Genomic DNA, 16,771 nt, shown 5'->3' with positions numbered 1-16,771 from the left:
GAGGATGTAAGACATTGGACACTGCTTCATAGACGTCCTTCAGTATTCGTCCAAATCGCCTCCTCGATGATTGACTGTTACCTCCACCAGTGAGGACCGAGAACGTGAAGCTTTCGGAGAGGGGGTGGGGGCGGAAGGACAAAAGGTACCGCTGATTGGCTAGGATAAGGTATAGGGGCGGGAGAAGCGGAGACTTCCGGCTCGGAGAGGATGGCCGTTGCGTTTCCGTCAATAAAGGCCCAGGAAGGGGCGGGGCCTGTGTGCTGTTTGTAAACACAGGTGTCGCGAGTTGTGATTGTCTGTGCGTTCTCATCCCAACCGCCGACTAACGGCCGCGGCGCGAGCCAGAGCGGATGCCCAGTTCCTTCTGAAGTGGTGGAGGTTGGGCAAGTGGGACGGGAGCCACCGCTTCCAGCGGGAGGAACGATGCCGTTCTTAGGGCAGGACTGGCGATCCCCGGGAGGGTATTGGGTGAAATCTGACGACGGCTGGAAACGCTTCGAGTTTTACCGACGGGAGGAGGAAGAGGAGAGCAGCAGCAGCAGCCGCCATCGGCGCCAACCGGAACTCGGACAGTGAGTGCTCAGCAAACGGGGGATTGACACTCCTTCTATAAACGCTGGCGACAAGTGTTCTTTACCCCGCAACGTTAACTAAAAGTTGCACATTAGTAAACAAATGCTTCTTCGTTTTTTGTTTCTGTCATTTTTTTATTTTGTTTTGCGGGTGGATTCCTCTTCTGTTTTATTTCTTCCTGTTGTTTTGTTTGATTTTCATTTTGTTTGGTATTATGGCTCACTGCTGTGTTCAGGTCCATTCCTGTAATCTTCAACCTAATGTTGTTTCCAACTTCCTGTGGCCATCAGGTTGGATGGAGGGGTGGGAGTCTCAGGAGCGGATCTGGTTAACCAGCCTCACTGTAATTACTCCCAGATTCCAACAGAGACACCAACTTCAGAGATTCTGCTTGTTTTGTACCATTTAAGAGAAACAGCAAAAACCTTTTGTGTCACACTTTTGATACAAAACTGCATCCTCGCAAGAGCTGTCTGCACCTTCTACAGGTTTGACATGGCGGTGGGCAAGATGATGAGCAGCCTCTTCATTAATGGAGAACTTGGGGCTTGGTCCTTACAAGGGTTGTGTAGTGGTCAACAAGCCAGCAGATGTCTTGCAGATACAGGTCTCTGCAGCAGGTTAGATTGTTGAGGTTGATGTGAAGTCAGATTTTCTTTTTGTTGGCCCTCTCATACCTGGTCAGGCACCTATCTCTTTCAGGGTTTGGTCAGCACTTTTGTTGGAGGTGCTACTGAGTCACTTTCAGTTATAGATGTGACGTCCTGGAGTTTTCTTTTGCAGTGCTTCTGCCAAGTGGTCCATAATTCAAGATTCATTGGTGGGTTGGTGTAATAATCAGCAGAAGATAGCTTTGCCTTTGACCTGATGTTGAGAGACTTCATGGGACCTAGATCCTGTGTAGACTCCTGGATCCACTGCACTCCAAAATGTTATCACATCTGACAGCCGGTGGTCTGTCTTGCTAATTGTACATGATGTAACGGGGACAGTGACTGATTCTTGTGGATAGTGGAGGCAACAAAGAGAACTTTTATGGAAATCCATTCTGGCACCAGTGATGTTTGCGATGGAAGATATTATGCAGTCCAGTGACACTGAAGATTACTGAGCCACTTCATGAATATCTCATGTACTCTTGCAGTGGAATTGATGCATCAAGTACATGTGTATGCAGTCTCAAGCTTGCAGTTCCTTTTTGACTGTAAAAGAGATGTTCCTAATGTTTGAGCTGAATTTCTCACCTCCACTGATTCTGTAGGAGCATGTGTTATTAATGGTGGTGGGGTGGGTGTTGGTGCTCTGGGCATAAGTTGGCTGAGGATCTTCTGGTTGGCTTTCTCTAAAGTCTGGTAAAATTCACCATTCACGGGCCTACAATAGACAAAGTAAAGGATATTGGGTGTTCTGGGTACATACTGTAGTTGTCTTAGTAAAGGATCAGTGTTCTTTGATGTACTGATGAGCAACATTGGATATGTGTTGATTTCAGAAGAGAATTTAGCTATCTTAAAATCTGCATTTTCATCTATTATGAGTCAGTTGTTTTAGTGACCTGCTTTTGTGTTATAGTCACATGTCAAAAAACAGTTATTATTTTGAAGCAAATGGCAATTGTTTTCAAACACAATGGAACACAACTGATGCAGACAAACATTAGAAGCTTGGATAGTTAACCATGGGAGATTTTGTGGTCAGTAATAAATTTCATTATATTGTTTACCTGCAGATTTGAGAATAGAGAAGAATATTTCATATTTGGTAGGGATGCTGAGCTGATGTTCTTGAGATGTCACAGTAGTTTCAGGAGGTTCATTTGTTCCTCCATCTCCATCACATCTGTCCTGATGATGCCAACTTCGAAAAGGGGACCTCCGAAATGTCCACCTTCTTGCTCAACTGAGGATTCCCCATCATTGTAGAATGGGTGTTTTAGAAATTCACACTTGGCAGTTTATTAGTTTGAAATTGTATAATTACCTAATTTTTCTTTGGTACCATCCACATTGTTATCTGCAAGGTTGGTTTGTCTTGCACGCACAGTGGGAGAAACAAGGGCCTGATACCGTGCAATGTCACAGGTGCTATTTTCATCATGTGTGTTTTATATAATCGTTCTGTTTACAGTACACTTAAGTAATTATAAAGGAATTGAATATAATTTGCTCTGATTTAAAAGAAATATCTATTTCTGTTCAAAGCGTGATTGATTGCAGTGGTATTACCAATTACTCTTTTGCCCTCTTAGCGTCACTTCTCTCACTCTGGATTTATATGTGTATATAATTCAAATAAATGAACAAATGCCAGGGAATAACTGTTTCCAGCAAGGGTCTCTACATAAACCACATCACTGTTGATCATCCTTGATCAGAAATAACCTTCTAACTTAGTTACCGCTTGAGAAGTTTCATACAATGTCAGAAAGAGAATTTCACTTGATTGCCACACAATCCAGCACCATTCAAACATTCAATTCTACCTCTACAGTACATCCCACAAACATATTTTTTTTAAAAATGGAACTGAAAAATGTACTCTCATGCATGTTTAAAACAAGCTTTTCCTAAAAATTGAACTACTATCCTTGGACATCCTTTAAACTGGGTTAGATACAAGGGATTTATTTTTGAAGTGCATATGCCAAAAGTTTGAATTTACAAATTTGTAAACCACACTGAAATTTTAAAACCATCTTGTGTACACTGTTTCAATATTTTTCAAAAGTTTCAAAAATTAAGAAATGATTGCAGTGTAACTTTGATGTTGGTGCTTCTACTCTTTCAAAAGGGAAGTTGGGCTTTTCTTTTTAAGACTTGGAGGAATTTCACATGGGTGATATACTATCCAAGGAGAATATACACAAAAGACAGAGAAACTTCTTTTTGCAGTTGTTCGTCAATAGTCACTTGTTATTGTTAGATCAGTATGGTGAGAGTTCCAGTGGAACACTGCATCTGACCTGCCAGTAAGTGATGCTTGCCTTTGTTATAAGGATACAAGTTTGATTTCTTGGGTAATGTTCATTTAGTAGAGTTTTTTTTCAATATTCTTAGCTGTGTTCTGATGAACATGTTCTTCTTTAAATTATCACTGAACCATTAAAGTTAAACCAACTAAATTTCTTCAGCCTACAGTACTTCAAACACAATTTTGCAGTCGATGAATTTTCAAATTTTATTGTTGATGTGTTGTTCCAGGAAGACTGGAAAATTTTGGTGAATTTTGACTGGGTCTTGCAATTCCATTCCCTAATGAAGGCATTTTGGGGAGGCTACTAGTAGAACTAATGTCTGATGACTATCTCCCTCACTGCTTAGACGTAGGTTGAATCATGGGTATTTTGATTGCAGATTCTTTGAAAATAAATGGACTCAAATTGCACTTGCTTTTGGTTAGCCCTGTTATCTGTCACAACTAAAACTCCATTATACTCTGAACAAGACTAGCAATGCTGCATTACATATGTGGTCTGTTTGTGCAAAAGAAATAGGATTTTATTTTCCCTTTTTTAGTTTTAAATTTGTCAACCAGGTATAAATTGAAGCTAAGATCGTTATAAAAAGAGCTTTTGTGGTACTTTGGGAATTTAGTTAATGTATGCCCATACTTTCTCTGGTGTATAGAACCTTTAAAGTATTAAACTGCTTGTTAACTAACACCTGCCCAAGATTTGAATCATACTTTGAGCAAGTTAATTTTGGAAGTGTTTAATTGGATAAAGGGAATGTTTCTATCAATGGCGTGGCATGGTGGCTCAGTGGTTAGCACTGCTGCCTCACAGCATGAGGGACACTGATTCCACCCTCAGGCGACTGTCAGTGTGGAGTTTGCACATTCTCTCCGTGTCTGCATGGGTTTCCTCTCACAGTCTGGAAATGTGCAGATTAGGTGGATGCCATGCTAAATTGCCCATAGTGCCCAGGAATGTGCAGGTTAGGTGGATTTCTCATGAGAAATGCAGGGTTAAAGTGATTAAGGTTAGTGGGAGTGGGTCTTGGTGGGATGCTGTTTGGTGGGTCAGTGCAGACATGGTGGGCTGAATAGCCTGCTTCCGCACTGTAGGGCTTCTATGATTCTAATAACTGCTTTGCTTTTCATCAGATGAACCCCCCCACTTGGTAGCAGTTAGGTGAATAGCAAATTTTGCCTCCTAGTGTCCATGATGACAAATAATCTATCTCTGAATGCAGAGCTAGTTGTATGCATAGGGAAAGCAAATACCACCTTCAGAATCTTCACAAAATGTGCATGGAATAACATCAAGCTAATACTGAGGACAAAAATGCGAGGTTTTGGGGCCTCTGCTCTCTCTTGCTGTCTGGATATGAAACATAAGCCCAATTTTCACCTTGCTGGATGAATTTTTTTTATCGCTAGCAGGGCAAATCACAAATGTGGCAGTCCTCTCAAAGGCACTTCTTCCAAGTATGCTGACTCTCTTAAAGCAGAGTTCCCTTGCTGGCTTGGATACATATTTGGAGAATGAAAAACTGTTACGACTTGAGGATTTTTTATTCTTACTGGTGAAGTAGCTGGAGACAATCTCAATATATTGCCCAAAACTCTGCTTTAAGGTTGCTTGCAAGTAAGAAGTGAAGGCTCTGAAACAGCAATGAGGAATTCATTGTAAAAAAAAACTAGATAAATTGAGATTGCTGTCAGTGGAATACAGGAGATTTATTTTAATAGAGGTATGGGGGGGGTGGTGGTGGAAGAAGGTATTTTGATAGTTGATAAGGGGAAACTGTTACATGTAGCAAAGAGTTCCAGAGGGCACCAATTTAAGGTAATTAATGAATCAGAAACATGATAAAGAATATTAATGCCAGTTATGATATCGAATACACTGCCTAAGGAGGACAGTGGAAACAGTTGATAATCCCTTTCAAGAGAAAATGGAGTACCTACCTTTTTTAAGGTGGCTGGAGAGAAAATTTCATGGCCGTGGAAGTATAACCTGCTATGGACACTGATTTCAGAGCTGACATACATAACAGGGCTGGATGTCTTCTTCTTGTACATAATCACTTGATATGAGTCCAGATATCAAGCCTTGGTATTTTCTTATCATCCAAATCTATAAATTTATCGAGATCAGATTCTGGTTCTTTCATTAATAAGAGTATCAGAGTGATATGCTTCACCATAGAATGGTAAGGAGTAAATTCTTTGGATCAGTCTGCCACATATATTGATTTGTGTAATTTCATTCTACCTTGTCTTACTTAAATTCAAATGAGAAGGTTTGAATTTTAAGTATAAGCATCTGAATATTTGCTTAAGACTTAATTTCAAATCACCTTGTTTTAAATTGTTTGAACTTCGCATTATCAAGTAGCCTGAATTCATTTTGTTTTTGTATTTAATGTCAAAAATACACTTTTGAATTAAATTTGTCATTGAACTATTGCTATTTATTTCAAGTACAGCAATTTTGCTGAGACATTTGTACCATTTATAAGTGGTACAATTGAATCTCATTCATGCCCCCAAATCTGAAATAAATTGCATGTGTTTCTCCCTTCATTATTTAACAGACATTAAATAAAATGTCCAAATGTTGCTTTTAGTTTACTTACTCAGTTATCTTTTTTCCAAACATGATCATTAAGTTTTAGTATTCTCAGGGCCCTATCTTTAGCTATTTTCAATGTGGGGAAAATCTTAATTTTGCCAGTCTGTCCTAAGATCAGAAATGTTAAATGCCAGGAATTAGCTGCAATGTCCTTCTCTGCACTGCTTGAGTGTTTTGCTTTTATGACTGAGGGAAAAGTAGAACAGAATTCAACATGCAGTCTGATTGGACACATTATAATTTAATCATGGCATTTTCTGAATTGTACTGAACTGTCTTGGTATTGTATCCTAATTGCTTTGTTTATTGTTACTTCAATAGGTTCTGAATCTATAATCACACTCTATCCCCTTCTGCTCCACCATTAGGTATTTCTAGCGTGTGATAGTTGTTTGTTCTGCCACTGTGAAATACCTGTATTGCTACAGGTACTATTAATCTGCAGCTATTTTTCCTATTTGCATTTGATTTATTCAGATTTGAAGAACTCCGTGAATACATTTCAGGCACCTATGAATATGCTTGGGGTTGTAAAGCACACAAAAACATTGCTGAATATCAAATAAAAACCAGAAGAACCGCAGATGCTGTAAATAATAAAAAAAACAAAATTGTTGGAAAGACTCTGCAGGTCTGGCAGCATCTGTGGAGAGAAATCAGAGTTAACGTTTCAGGTCACGTGACTCTTCCTCAACTGAGGAGTGAATTGTAGGTTGCTGAATGCAAACATGTTTTTGTTAATAATTTAACATGGGGAAAGAAAAACTGTTCGGGATCTTTCTGGACCACACACTCATCGTTGTTATAACTGCATGCCACCTCAATCCACAATTACTTACTGAAGGCATGTCTGCAGGAAATCCCAAAAATAAATTATTATTAAATCTAAATATTTGTGCTGGTAATCATTTGCACAATAAATCAGATGAGGCATTCACCATAGATGACCTTTGTAACTATATTTTATGTGTAAAATATAAATGTGTTCAATTTGTGTGACATTATTAGAATCCTTGGAACTGTATGCATTCATATCAAATTGTAAAATCACCAGTGAAAAATCTGCAACATATATAGAATAAAATAGGATTTAAAAAAAACGTATTATCCCCATTTTCATAAGATATATAGTTTTTTTAAGAACTATGAATCCTCTTTGAGTGTATTGTTTCATTACAGATCTCATTAACACAATAGATCTTAATTATTTATTCACAAGCACGTTTTGTAAAAAAAAAGTCTTATCTTTACTATATCATGTTTTTTACATAAAGTGTTTTGAACTTCTTTCTTTTCAATAGATTGCAGGAAGAGAGCCAGGAAAATAGAATTATTGGGGAAGACTGTGAGGTGATAGTGAAAAAGAGGAAGAAAGATCACTTCAATAACAACACAAAGACTCAGTGTAAGGTTTTTTAAAGCGACTTATTTTGAAGCAAACATGGTAGGCTTTGGAGCTCCAAATTATTGGAGCTTTTCAGCTATCCCAAAACTTGCAAATGATTATCTATGTGTAAATTAGGTACATTAATCAAATTACTCATTAATTAGAGAAAAGTTTGGAATTAATGAAGTACTCTGACTCAGTGACAAACTGCTAATATTTTTTAAAAATGTATCCACATCCACTTTGATTTTAGAGAACAGAATACTTATTTTAAAATGTATGCTCATCCATTTTGTGTTTAGAAAACAGTCTACCTTTCTTCTTACTGCAGGATTTGTTTTTCAAAAGTAAGCCCTACTTCCTTTTTTTAAATATAGAAGTAAAGTTGCCAGAGTCCCACCAGCCCCCTAGGGCTACTCTGTCATTGGACAGAGATAGCTAGTGGTGGTTTAACCTGAGGGTCACCATGCCTCGGGCGAGAAGAGGGGTTGATAAGGAGAGCTCTTCGTGGTAACCTCAGCTGATGCCTGAATCGAAGCCACACTGTTATCATTACTCTGCAACCAACTCAGCTCACCAACTCCCCTTCTGTTTGAAGTATACATAATTTAGCAAGTTATTCAAACTGTTCCATTTTGAGATACTCAAACATTATCTGTTTTGTATAAGAGGAAGTTCTGGAGTATAATTGCTCAGAATGCTTGTTCCCATGAAAGGACCCTCTAGCTCAAAGAACAATATGTGCAACTTTCTGCTTTCAGAATGCTGTGAGGACAGCAACCATCTCCAAGAATGGGCCTGATTTAGCAGCAACCTTTTAACAAAGTCATGTAAAACAAGAACACGTTCCTGGTAATGTGCACTAAATATTTGCTAGGTTGTTACTAGATCTATAACAAAACCCACTATTTTCATAATCATCCACATGCCCAAACAATTTTGAAGTTTCTTTGCCTTTTTTTTTAGGGAAGCATTTGAGAAATTTTGATAATGGAAAAGGTCAAACTAATAACAAGCAGTAGAATGTGGGGTTAAATTGGACAGTTGTGAAGGTGCAGTTAAATGGCATCTGTTTACTTTAATGATGGAAGCATGGCAAATTCAGACTGCCTTCTGGGTGAAATTGTTCTGTGGAGCAAGCAAGTGCCCGCCACACTGTTCAACGGCTGTACTCAGCAGCAGGAAACTGTTAGTGAGTGTGAAGTATTACGTGAAGGCATAAAAGCAGAAAATAATCTGATATGACCAAGAGGAGGATGTTGTGAAACTTGAAAGGGTTCAGAAAAGATTTACAAGGATGTTGCCAGGGTTGGAGGAGTTGAGCTATAGGGAGAGGCTGAATAGGCTGGGGATGTTTTCCCTGGAGTGTCGGAGGCTGAGGGGTGGCCTTATAGAAGTTTATAAAATCACGAGGGACATCGATAGGATAAACAGACAAGGTTTTTTCCCTGGGGTGGGGGAATCCAGAACTAGAGGCATAGGTTTAGGATGAGAGAGGAAAGATATAAAGGAGACCTAAGGGGCAACATTTTCACACAAAGGGTGCTGCGTGTGTGGCATGTGCTGCCAAGGGAAGTGGTGGAGGCCGGTACAATTGCAACATTTAAAAAGGCATCTGGATGAGTACATTAATAGGAAGGCTTTGGAGGCATATAGGCCGGGTGCTGGTAGGTGAGACTAGATTGATTTGGGATATCTAGGCAGCATGGATGAGTTGCACCAAAGGGTCTGTTTCTGTGTTATACATCCCTATGACTCTATCTTTGTATGAGAAAGGGAGACTATTAAGTTTCAACCTTTGTCAGAAGTAGAAAAAAACTGGAGATGTAACAGGTTTTAAGCTGTGCAGAAATAAGAGAATAAGGAGTGATTGAAGAATGTATGTGATAGGAGAGATTAAAAGGGATGCTGATGCAAAGCGAAAGGAGAGGGTCAAGAAACATAGAGGCATTGTAAGTAGAATCATTACCAAAAGTTGCTTTTCATGAATTATGTGGAACATCCCTCTGCTTTTTTTTTTAAATTCATGATCATGCTTTTTTATTGTGTGTCAATGTTGTTATTAGCTGTATTGCCTATTCTCTTCCCCAGTAGAAAATGTGCTGTCTATGTATGGTGTGTCACAAGGATTTGAGCTGGGTCCACAGTTTTTTGTCATTTATATAAATGATTTGGATGTGAACATTTGGAGGTATGGTTAGTAATATTGCAGATGACACCAAAATAATTGGTGTAGTGGACAGCCAAGAAGGTTATCTCTGAGTACAATGGAGTCTTGATCAGATGGGCCACTCGGGCCACTGAGATGACGAGTCGCAGATGAAGTTTCATTTAGATAAGTGAGTGCTGCATTTGGGAAAGGCAAATCAGGGCAGGACTGTACACCTAATGCTAACGTCTTGGAGTGTTGCCAAACAAAAAGACTTTCGGGCGCAGGTTTAAAGTTCTATGAAAGTAGAGTTGTAGTTAGACTGGTTGGTGAAGAAGGCGTTTGTAATGCTTGCCTTTATTGGTCAGTGTATTTCGTAAAGGAGTTGGGAGATCTTAATTAGGCCACTTTTGGAATATTGTATTCAATTCTGATCTCCCTCTTTATAGGAAGAATGTTGTAAAACTTGAAAGGGTTCAGAAAAGATTTACAAGGATGTTGTCAGGTGGGAGGGTTTGAGCTTAAGTAAAAGGTTGAACGGGCTGGGGCTATTTTCCCTGGAATGTAGAAGGCTGAGGGGTGACTTTATAGGGGTTTATAAAATCATAAGCGGCTTAGAGTCATAGAGATGTACAGCTTGGAAACAGTCCATTAGGATAGTATAAATAGACAAGATCTTCTTCCCCAGTGTAGCAGAGTCCAAAACTAAGGGGCATAGGTATAAGGTGAGAGGGGAAAGAATTAAAAGGCAACAAAGGGGCAACCTTTTCACACAGAGGGTGCTGCATGTATGGAATGAGCTGCCAGAGGAAGTTGTAGATGTTGATACAGTTAAAGTATTTAAAAAGCACCTTGATCAGTATATGAATAGGAAGAGTTTAGAGGGATATGGGCCAAATGCAAGCAAATAGGGCTAGATTAATTTAGGATATCTGGTCAGCATGGACAAGTTGGTCTGAAGGGTCTGTTTCCATGCTGTACAGCTCGATGACTCTATGCTGCTAATTTCGTGTGCTCTAACTCTTAGCCTCTTCACTTCCTTGACTTTTTCTATCCCCATTTTTGGGGATAAGATTTATGCCACAGTCTTGTCATCCCACTCATTTCTGTAACTGTTACTAACTATATTTTCTCTTACTGTTTTTTCTGTAAGGACTGTTTTCTATTTGTGCCCCCCTCCATTCAAGTTTGCTAGTGCCGTTGCTACTTCCTGCCTGCCACTGGGAAAAACACCTTTTTTTTTCAAAGTACCTTTTCCCTGTTCCTTTGCTTTGTCTAACGTTCCAACAATGTACAAAGGTGACCTTTTTATTGTGTGTTTATTCTCTTGAATTCATTTCTAAATAACTTGTCTTGCATCTCCTTCAGAAGTATGATGCAATGGTCAGAAGAAAGGTGAGAAGTGTGGGACTGTTTTCTGAATGGAGAGTTGTGTTTGAGGTAACTGGTATTGCTTCAGCATTATTTGATAGAAGCCAGACAGCAAGGGAGGCTAGATTTGATTAACTTTTCCTGTTCCATCTGTCTAGCGTCATGTATTTCCTATTTCCTTGTTTTTGCTCTCACCTGATGGGTGGTTGCAAAGGTTGCTTGCTTGTAATGGCCAGGATGCATGCCGCAGATCTTGATAGCTACCCAACTGACTGTCTTGGGCTCTTCATGTTGTCCAGGAATAGAGTATTTCTGAAGTCATTGTGTTTTCACTTATAAGTCTGAAGTGTGGATCTAAAGTATGTGGATTCTGCAGTAGAGTCATTTCACAAATAAGTAAACCTTGTCACAGTATTCTTCGTGCCTTGCTGTGGTGTATACATTGCATTTGGGACAGAGGAATATCATAGAGTGAAGAATTGGTGATGACTTCCATTCACCTGTATGATGCATTGTGCAAATATTTTGCAACCATATGCACTCAGGGTCTGGTATCCCTTTGCATTCAGAAAAATGGCTGAAGTCACGAGGCACACGCAAGTATTACGTGCATGCACACAAAATCCTGCACCACAAGGAAGCCTTTGAAAACTTGTCTCTTGCTCTCCTTTCTGCAGCTGTTTCTAACAGTGTCCTTTGATCTATTTTGTGAATCAGCATAATGTGAGATAAAAGGCATTGCTTATATCCAGTACCAAACTGGAAGGAGTCTAACACACCACCAGTTAAGAACTGTAATGACTTGACCGCCTTGGGCAATTAAATATTGCCATCTCCAAAATTTAACTTGTTGTGACTACAACAGTAAATTTCAGTCATTTACTTTTTAAAAAAATTGAAGAGCAGGTATCTTGTATGTAGGTCATTGCTGAAGTTTGACGAAGAGAATTTCACCCTAAAAATCCTCTGATTTCTTCCAGAGAGCCCCTTCTCACATCTTCTGTTTTATAGCATTCTGGTTTTGCAGTGGTTCGTTCTTGTTATTCTGTTATGCTCAATTTCAAAAGGAAGACACCCAACCCAACTATGACAGGAAGGCAGTTTTGTTTCAGCGTAAGCCTTTAGATTATTTTTTTAAAAAAAAGGTAGTAAAGCACCAAACAAACCCCTCTCTTTCGACACTTTGAAATATTATACAAATATAAGATAATTCCAAAAACACACATGCTCCAAACATTCGTTGGAATAATCTAACAATTAATTTTTGTAAGTAATTCATTCTCCCATTTACATAGTACTGTTAAGATGGATCTTTCATGCTACTTAAACTACTCGGTTGCAAACATAACAGTATTAGCTGGATGCTTTTGGAAGAGGTCATTGCTATCAATGTCAGCCAGAAAAACAGGGATGTGCAACTCTGGTTTAAAAAGTTCTCATTTTATTTTTTTCAGACTTCTGTCAGGAAAAGTGGATCTATGTTCATAAAGGAAGCACCAGAGAAGTAGGTTTATTTGCTATGTAATCTTTGTCATTTTAATTTTTATCCTTCTTTTAAATGTTGTGGCTTTACTTTGTTTGCAGAGACATGGTTATTGTACACTGGGAGAAGCATTTAACCGCTTAGATTTTTCAAGTGCAATTCAAGACATGAGAAGATTCAACTATGTTGTTAAAGTAAGTTGTTTTCCTGGAACATTGCATTCTTTTAAAGATTATACCTATATTCTCTACAACTTCCCCGCTCCCCCCCCCCCCCCCCCCCCCCAAGATGTTTTAGGGTTTTTATTATCTCCAAAAACACAATAACCATGAAATGTTGACTTGTATTTAATCACACAACTTTGATTGCAAAAATTGCATGGCTTGTTATGCAGAAGATTGCATTGCCATGGAATAATTTTAATGGTAAAAAATTTAAATATGGGTATTATGAGTACATTTGATTTATGTACAAAATGAATCAAAATTAACCTCATTCCTGATTAGAATGTGCTAATTTCTATTATTAACTTTCTAATTTACTTGCAGATTTCAGATACTTATATTAGTTTTGAGTAAGAAGCCACATCAAAGAAGTGAGCTTGTAGTTTAGGTGGGTTTATCCTTATCTGACATATTTAACTTAATTGAGACACCTCAGACATTTAACACCTATCATGGTGTAGTAGAACTTTGAATTCCAGGGCAAAGAGATTCCACTTATTCATGAAATAGTTTAGTTTAGATTAGATTACTTAGATTAGATTAGATTAGATTACTTACAGTGTGGAAACAGGCCCTTCGGCCCAACAAGTCCACACCAACCCGCTGAAGCGTATACCACCCAGATCCATACTCCTACATTTACCCCTTCACCTAACACTACGGGCAATTTAGCATGGCCAATTCACCTAACCTGCACATTTTTGGATTGTGGGAGGAAACCCACGCAGACACGGGGAGAATGTGCAAACTCCACACAGAGAGTTGCCTGAGGCGGGAATTGAACCCGGGTCTCTAGCGCTGTGAAGCAGCAGTGCTAACCACAGTTTAGTGCTGTTTGACACCATGGAAATCTGAGATTTTCATATTGATTTTATGTAGCGTGAACAGTGCAAATTATTCATGTTGCTTTGTCTGAGTGCTTCTTGTGGAAGAGTTCATTATTTAGAAAAGACTTACAATTTCAGAAACGGTATTTAACATGAAAGTCAGTTGTTCAATAAGAACTGTTTTATAGCCAGTGTTACTAAATTTTGCCTTGAGTAAAGATACTTATATGAGCTAAGTTAATTTTTTAAAAACTTAGCTTTTGCAGCTTATAGCAAATTCACAGTTGACCTCTCTAAGTGGAGCTGCACAGAAGAACTACTTCAATATTTTGGAAAAGATCGTTCGGAAAGGTAAACTTGACCATGTTTGTTTTTAATGTGCAAATATGTAAAGCCTGTTTCTCAGAGCAGAAGTGCAGAGCCCTCCTCTAGCCCAACACACTGAATTGCCAAAAAGTGACTGGTTTTTTTTGTTCTGTATAAAGAACCACTTAAGTCTAATTTCATGCTATGTGAAATGATTATCTCTCTTTTTGTATCAACTTATTTTGTCTGGGACACTGTGGACTTGTAGAAATAGAATTCTACAGCATGGAAACAAACCTTTTGATCCATCTGACCCATGCCGACCAGATAGCCTAAATCAATCTAGTCCCATTTGCCAACATTTGGACCATATCCCTCAACCCTTTTCTATTCACTTACCCATCCAGATGCCTTTGAAATGTTGCAATTTTACCAGCCTATACCTCTTCCTCTGTCAGCTCGTTACTTACATGCACACACCACCTTCTGTGTGAAAAAGGTACCCCTCAGGTCTCTTTTTTTAAATCTCTCACCTTAAACCTATGTCCTCTAGTTTTGGCCCCCCCTACCCTGGGAAAAAGACCTTGGCTCTTTGTCCCATCCATGCCCTCCATGATTTTATAAGGCTCTAAAGGTCATCCCTCAGCCTTCCATGCTTCAGGGAAAACTGTCCCAACCTATTCACCATCTTCCTGTAGCTTAAACTCTCTGACCTTGGCACATGCTTGTAGATCTTTTCTTAGCCCTTCTAAGTTTCACCACATGCTTCCTGTAGGAGGAAAATCAGAATTGAATCCAGTATTCCAAAAGTGGCCCAACCAACATCCTGTACATGTGCTTCGTGACATCCCAATTCTTAAACTCAATTCACTTTGCAGTAAAGGCCTTTGGAATGCTTGCCTCCAATAAAATAATACTTGTATGTTAGTGGTTTAAACACAGTCTTGCATTATTGCATCATCTTTCATGATCTCAAGATACTAGCTTTACTGCTGGTGAATTGTAATATTTTAATGTGGGGAATGCTGACCAATTTTCACCATTTACTGTGAATTCCCAAGTTGAAACACACTTAGTTCACATAGCTACTGGTTGTTCACTTCCTTGTAAGTCCCATTGGTGCCTCACGATTGTTCAAACAAAAAATCCTGTTTATTTCAAGGTTTCCACTTTTAGAAAGTACTCTTGACACTTCCGTTAATGTCTTGGGTAAATCCAAATGTTGCTTTCTAAAGGCATATCTAAATTAGTTTACATTGACTTTGATCCAATCTCAAACCAATAACTCGTGGTTCTCAAAGTTAAATAGTCATGCAGACTCAATGTCAATAGGCTGTACTCCTTTTCTCTTGAAGGTCTGGTGCCATCTCTTCAGTTGTTTTTCTTCAACGTTTTTGCAGAGCAAATAGCAAAATAAATTAAACTTCAAAATATAAGAGATGCTGCAGATCAGAGATAGAAGAAAGACACCTGCTTGCGTTAGCTAGGTTTGCTAACTCTGGATATTTTTCATTGAGATTTGATCTCATTGCAATAGATCTTGTTTCCCCTCTACGCCTTCCTCCCCTCCCCCTCTCTCCCACAGTCACAAATGTGAGCTTCAGTCATTGCTCATGCTCATCCTCAATTGTTGCCCTTTCACTATCAGATGAACCAGTATAACTTTGTTGGAAAACTTAATAGAATAATAGGTTATGCAACTACTTAATTGTTCCTATGTTGTAATATCCCATAAATACACTTTTGTGGCAAAGACAAATTCAGGAAAATAGATCGTCTCACATGCGGTATTTCTCCAGTCCAGGAGGAAACAACAGGAAGAGAAAATTCTGGCAGAGAGATGAATGGCAGCTTTCTCAATCAACTTCAAAACCTCAGTGACTTAAAGCTAAACCGAAATGCTGGTTCTGTGGGAGCCTGACTCCAGCCATTCATGTTCCTTCTATTGTTCTAACTTTAAACACCCCCATCAAGATCCAAAGACTTATTTCATTTTTAAAAACCTTTAGCTTTATGCCATTAGTACTCTACAATACACATACATTACATTGACTCTAAGCATGCAAACATTCAATACTACAGTAGATTTCTTCTGCTATTCAACACCTTTGCCTTCACCAAATTTGTGATGACATGTTAGCAGTTACATTGTCTAGTTCTGCCATGTATATAATTTTCAAATTGAACAGTCTGATATTTTTATCTTTACTTTTTAACATTTTTGGAAAAAAAAATGACCAGTAATTACAGTTGTCGCAGATGCATTATTAGCACCATAAATGGTGAAAAGTTGCAAATTCAACACCAACCTCAAGGGGTCTTCTCAATTGTGGAATATTTCTGTTGATGAATATTCAACTTTGTGAAAAATATCCAATAGGTCTTTCTATGTCTTTTTCATCTTGCAGTGACATCCACATCATTCACATTGATTGGCACCTTAAATGACTTTCCATAATTAGGTGTGACTAATGCTGGGGCTGTCAAATGTTTTCTTACATTTCTCTGTCCATGGAAAGTTTGTGCACTTCTTCAAGTCAACCAATGGAGCGACCATGTTGCTAAAATTTGGTCTGATTTTCCAATTTAAAAACCACTTAGCCCCAGGAATTGTAGTACCTCTTTCTTCGGTGGTATGGGAAACTCCCCAATAACCTTTGATTGATGACCTGATTGTTTTTTTTTATCCCATGTCCAATGACGTGGCCTCGGAATGTGACTTGGGCTTTTGCGAGTGAACTCTTAGACAGATTTATTACCAAACACACTTTCTGGAGTTGATCAAACAATTCTGATAAATACTCCAATTATCCCTTCCATGTGTGATTAAAAATCACCAGATCGTCTATGTACACAACACAATTGGATAA

The 16,771-nt window shown here is 38.7% G+C and overlaps 1 protein-coding gene across 1 annotated transcript in view; it reads left to right on the top strand.

Annotated features, from left to right (window-relative positions):
* The first annotated feature begins 249 nt into the window (after positions 1–249).
* The window catches only part of fbxo25 (F-box protein 25), a 42,815-nt gene continuing 26,293 nt past the window's right edge, over positions 250–16,771 (top strand). The window contains exons 1-5 of the mRNA XM_060821649.1: positions 250–575; positions 7,456–7,559; positions 12,516–12,565; positions 12,646–12,738; positions 13,853–13,946. Of these exons, the coding sequence (XP_060677632.1) occupies positions 427–575; positions 7,456–7,559; positions 12,516–12,565; positions 12,646–12,738; positions 13,853–13,946 (490 nt within the window). The 5' untranslated portion in view covers positions 250–426. The remainder of the gene's footprint in view (positions 576–7,455; positions 7,560–12,515; positions 12,566–12,645; positions 12,739–13,852; positions 13,947–16,771) is intronic.

The sequence above is a fragment of the Hemiscyllium ocellatum genome, chromosome 3, assembly GCF_020745735.1.
Source record: "Hemiscyllium ocellatum isolate sHemOce1 chromosome 3, sHemOce1.pat.X.cur, whole genome shotgun sequence".
NCBI lineage: Eukaryota > Metazoa > Chordata > Chondrichthyes > Orectolobiformes > Hemiscylliidae > Hemiscyllium > Hemiscyllium ocellatum.
The sequence above is the reverse complement of the archived record's forward strand: the minus strand, read 5'-3'. Positions and strand labels throughout refer to the sequence as shown.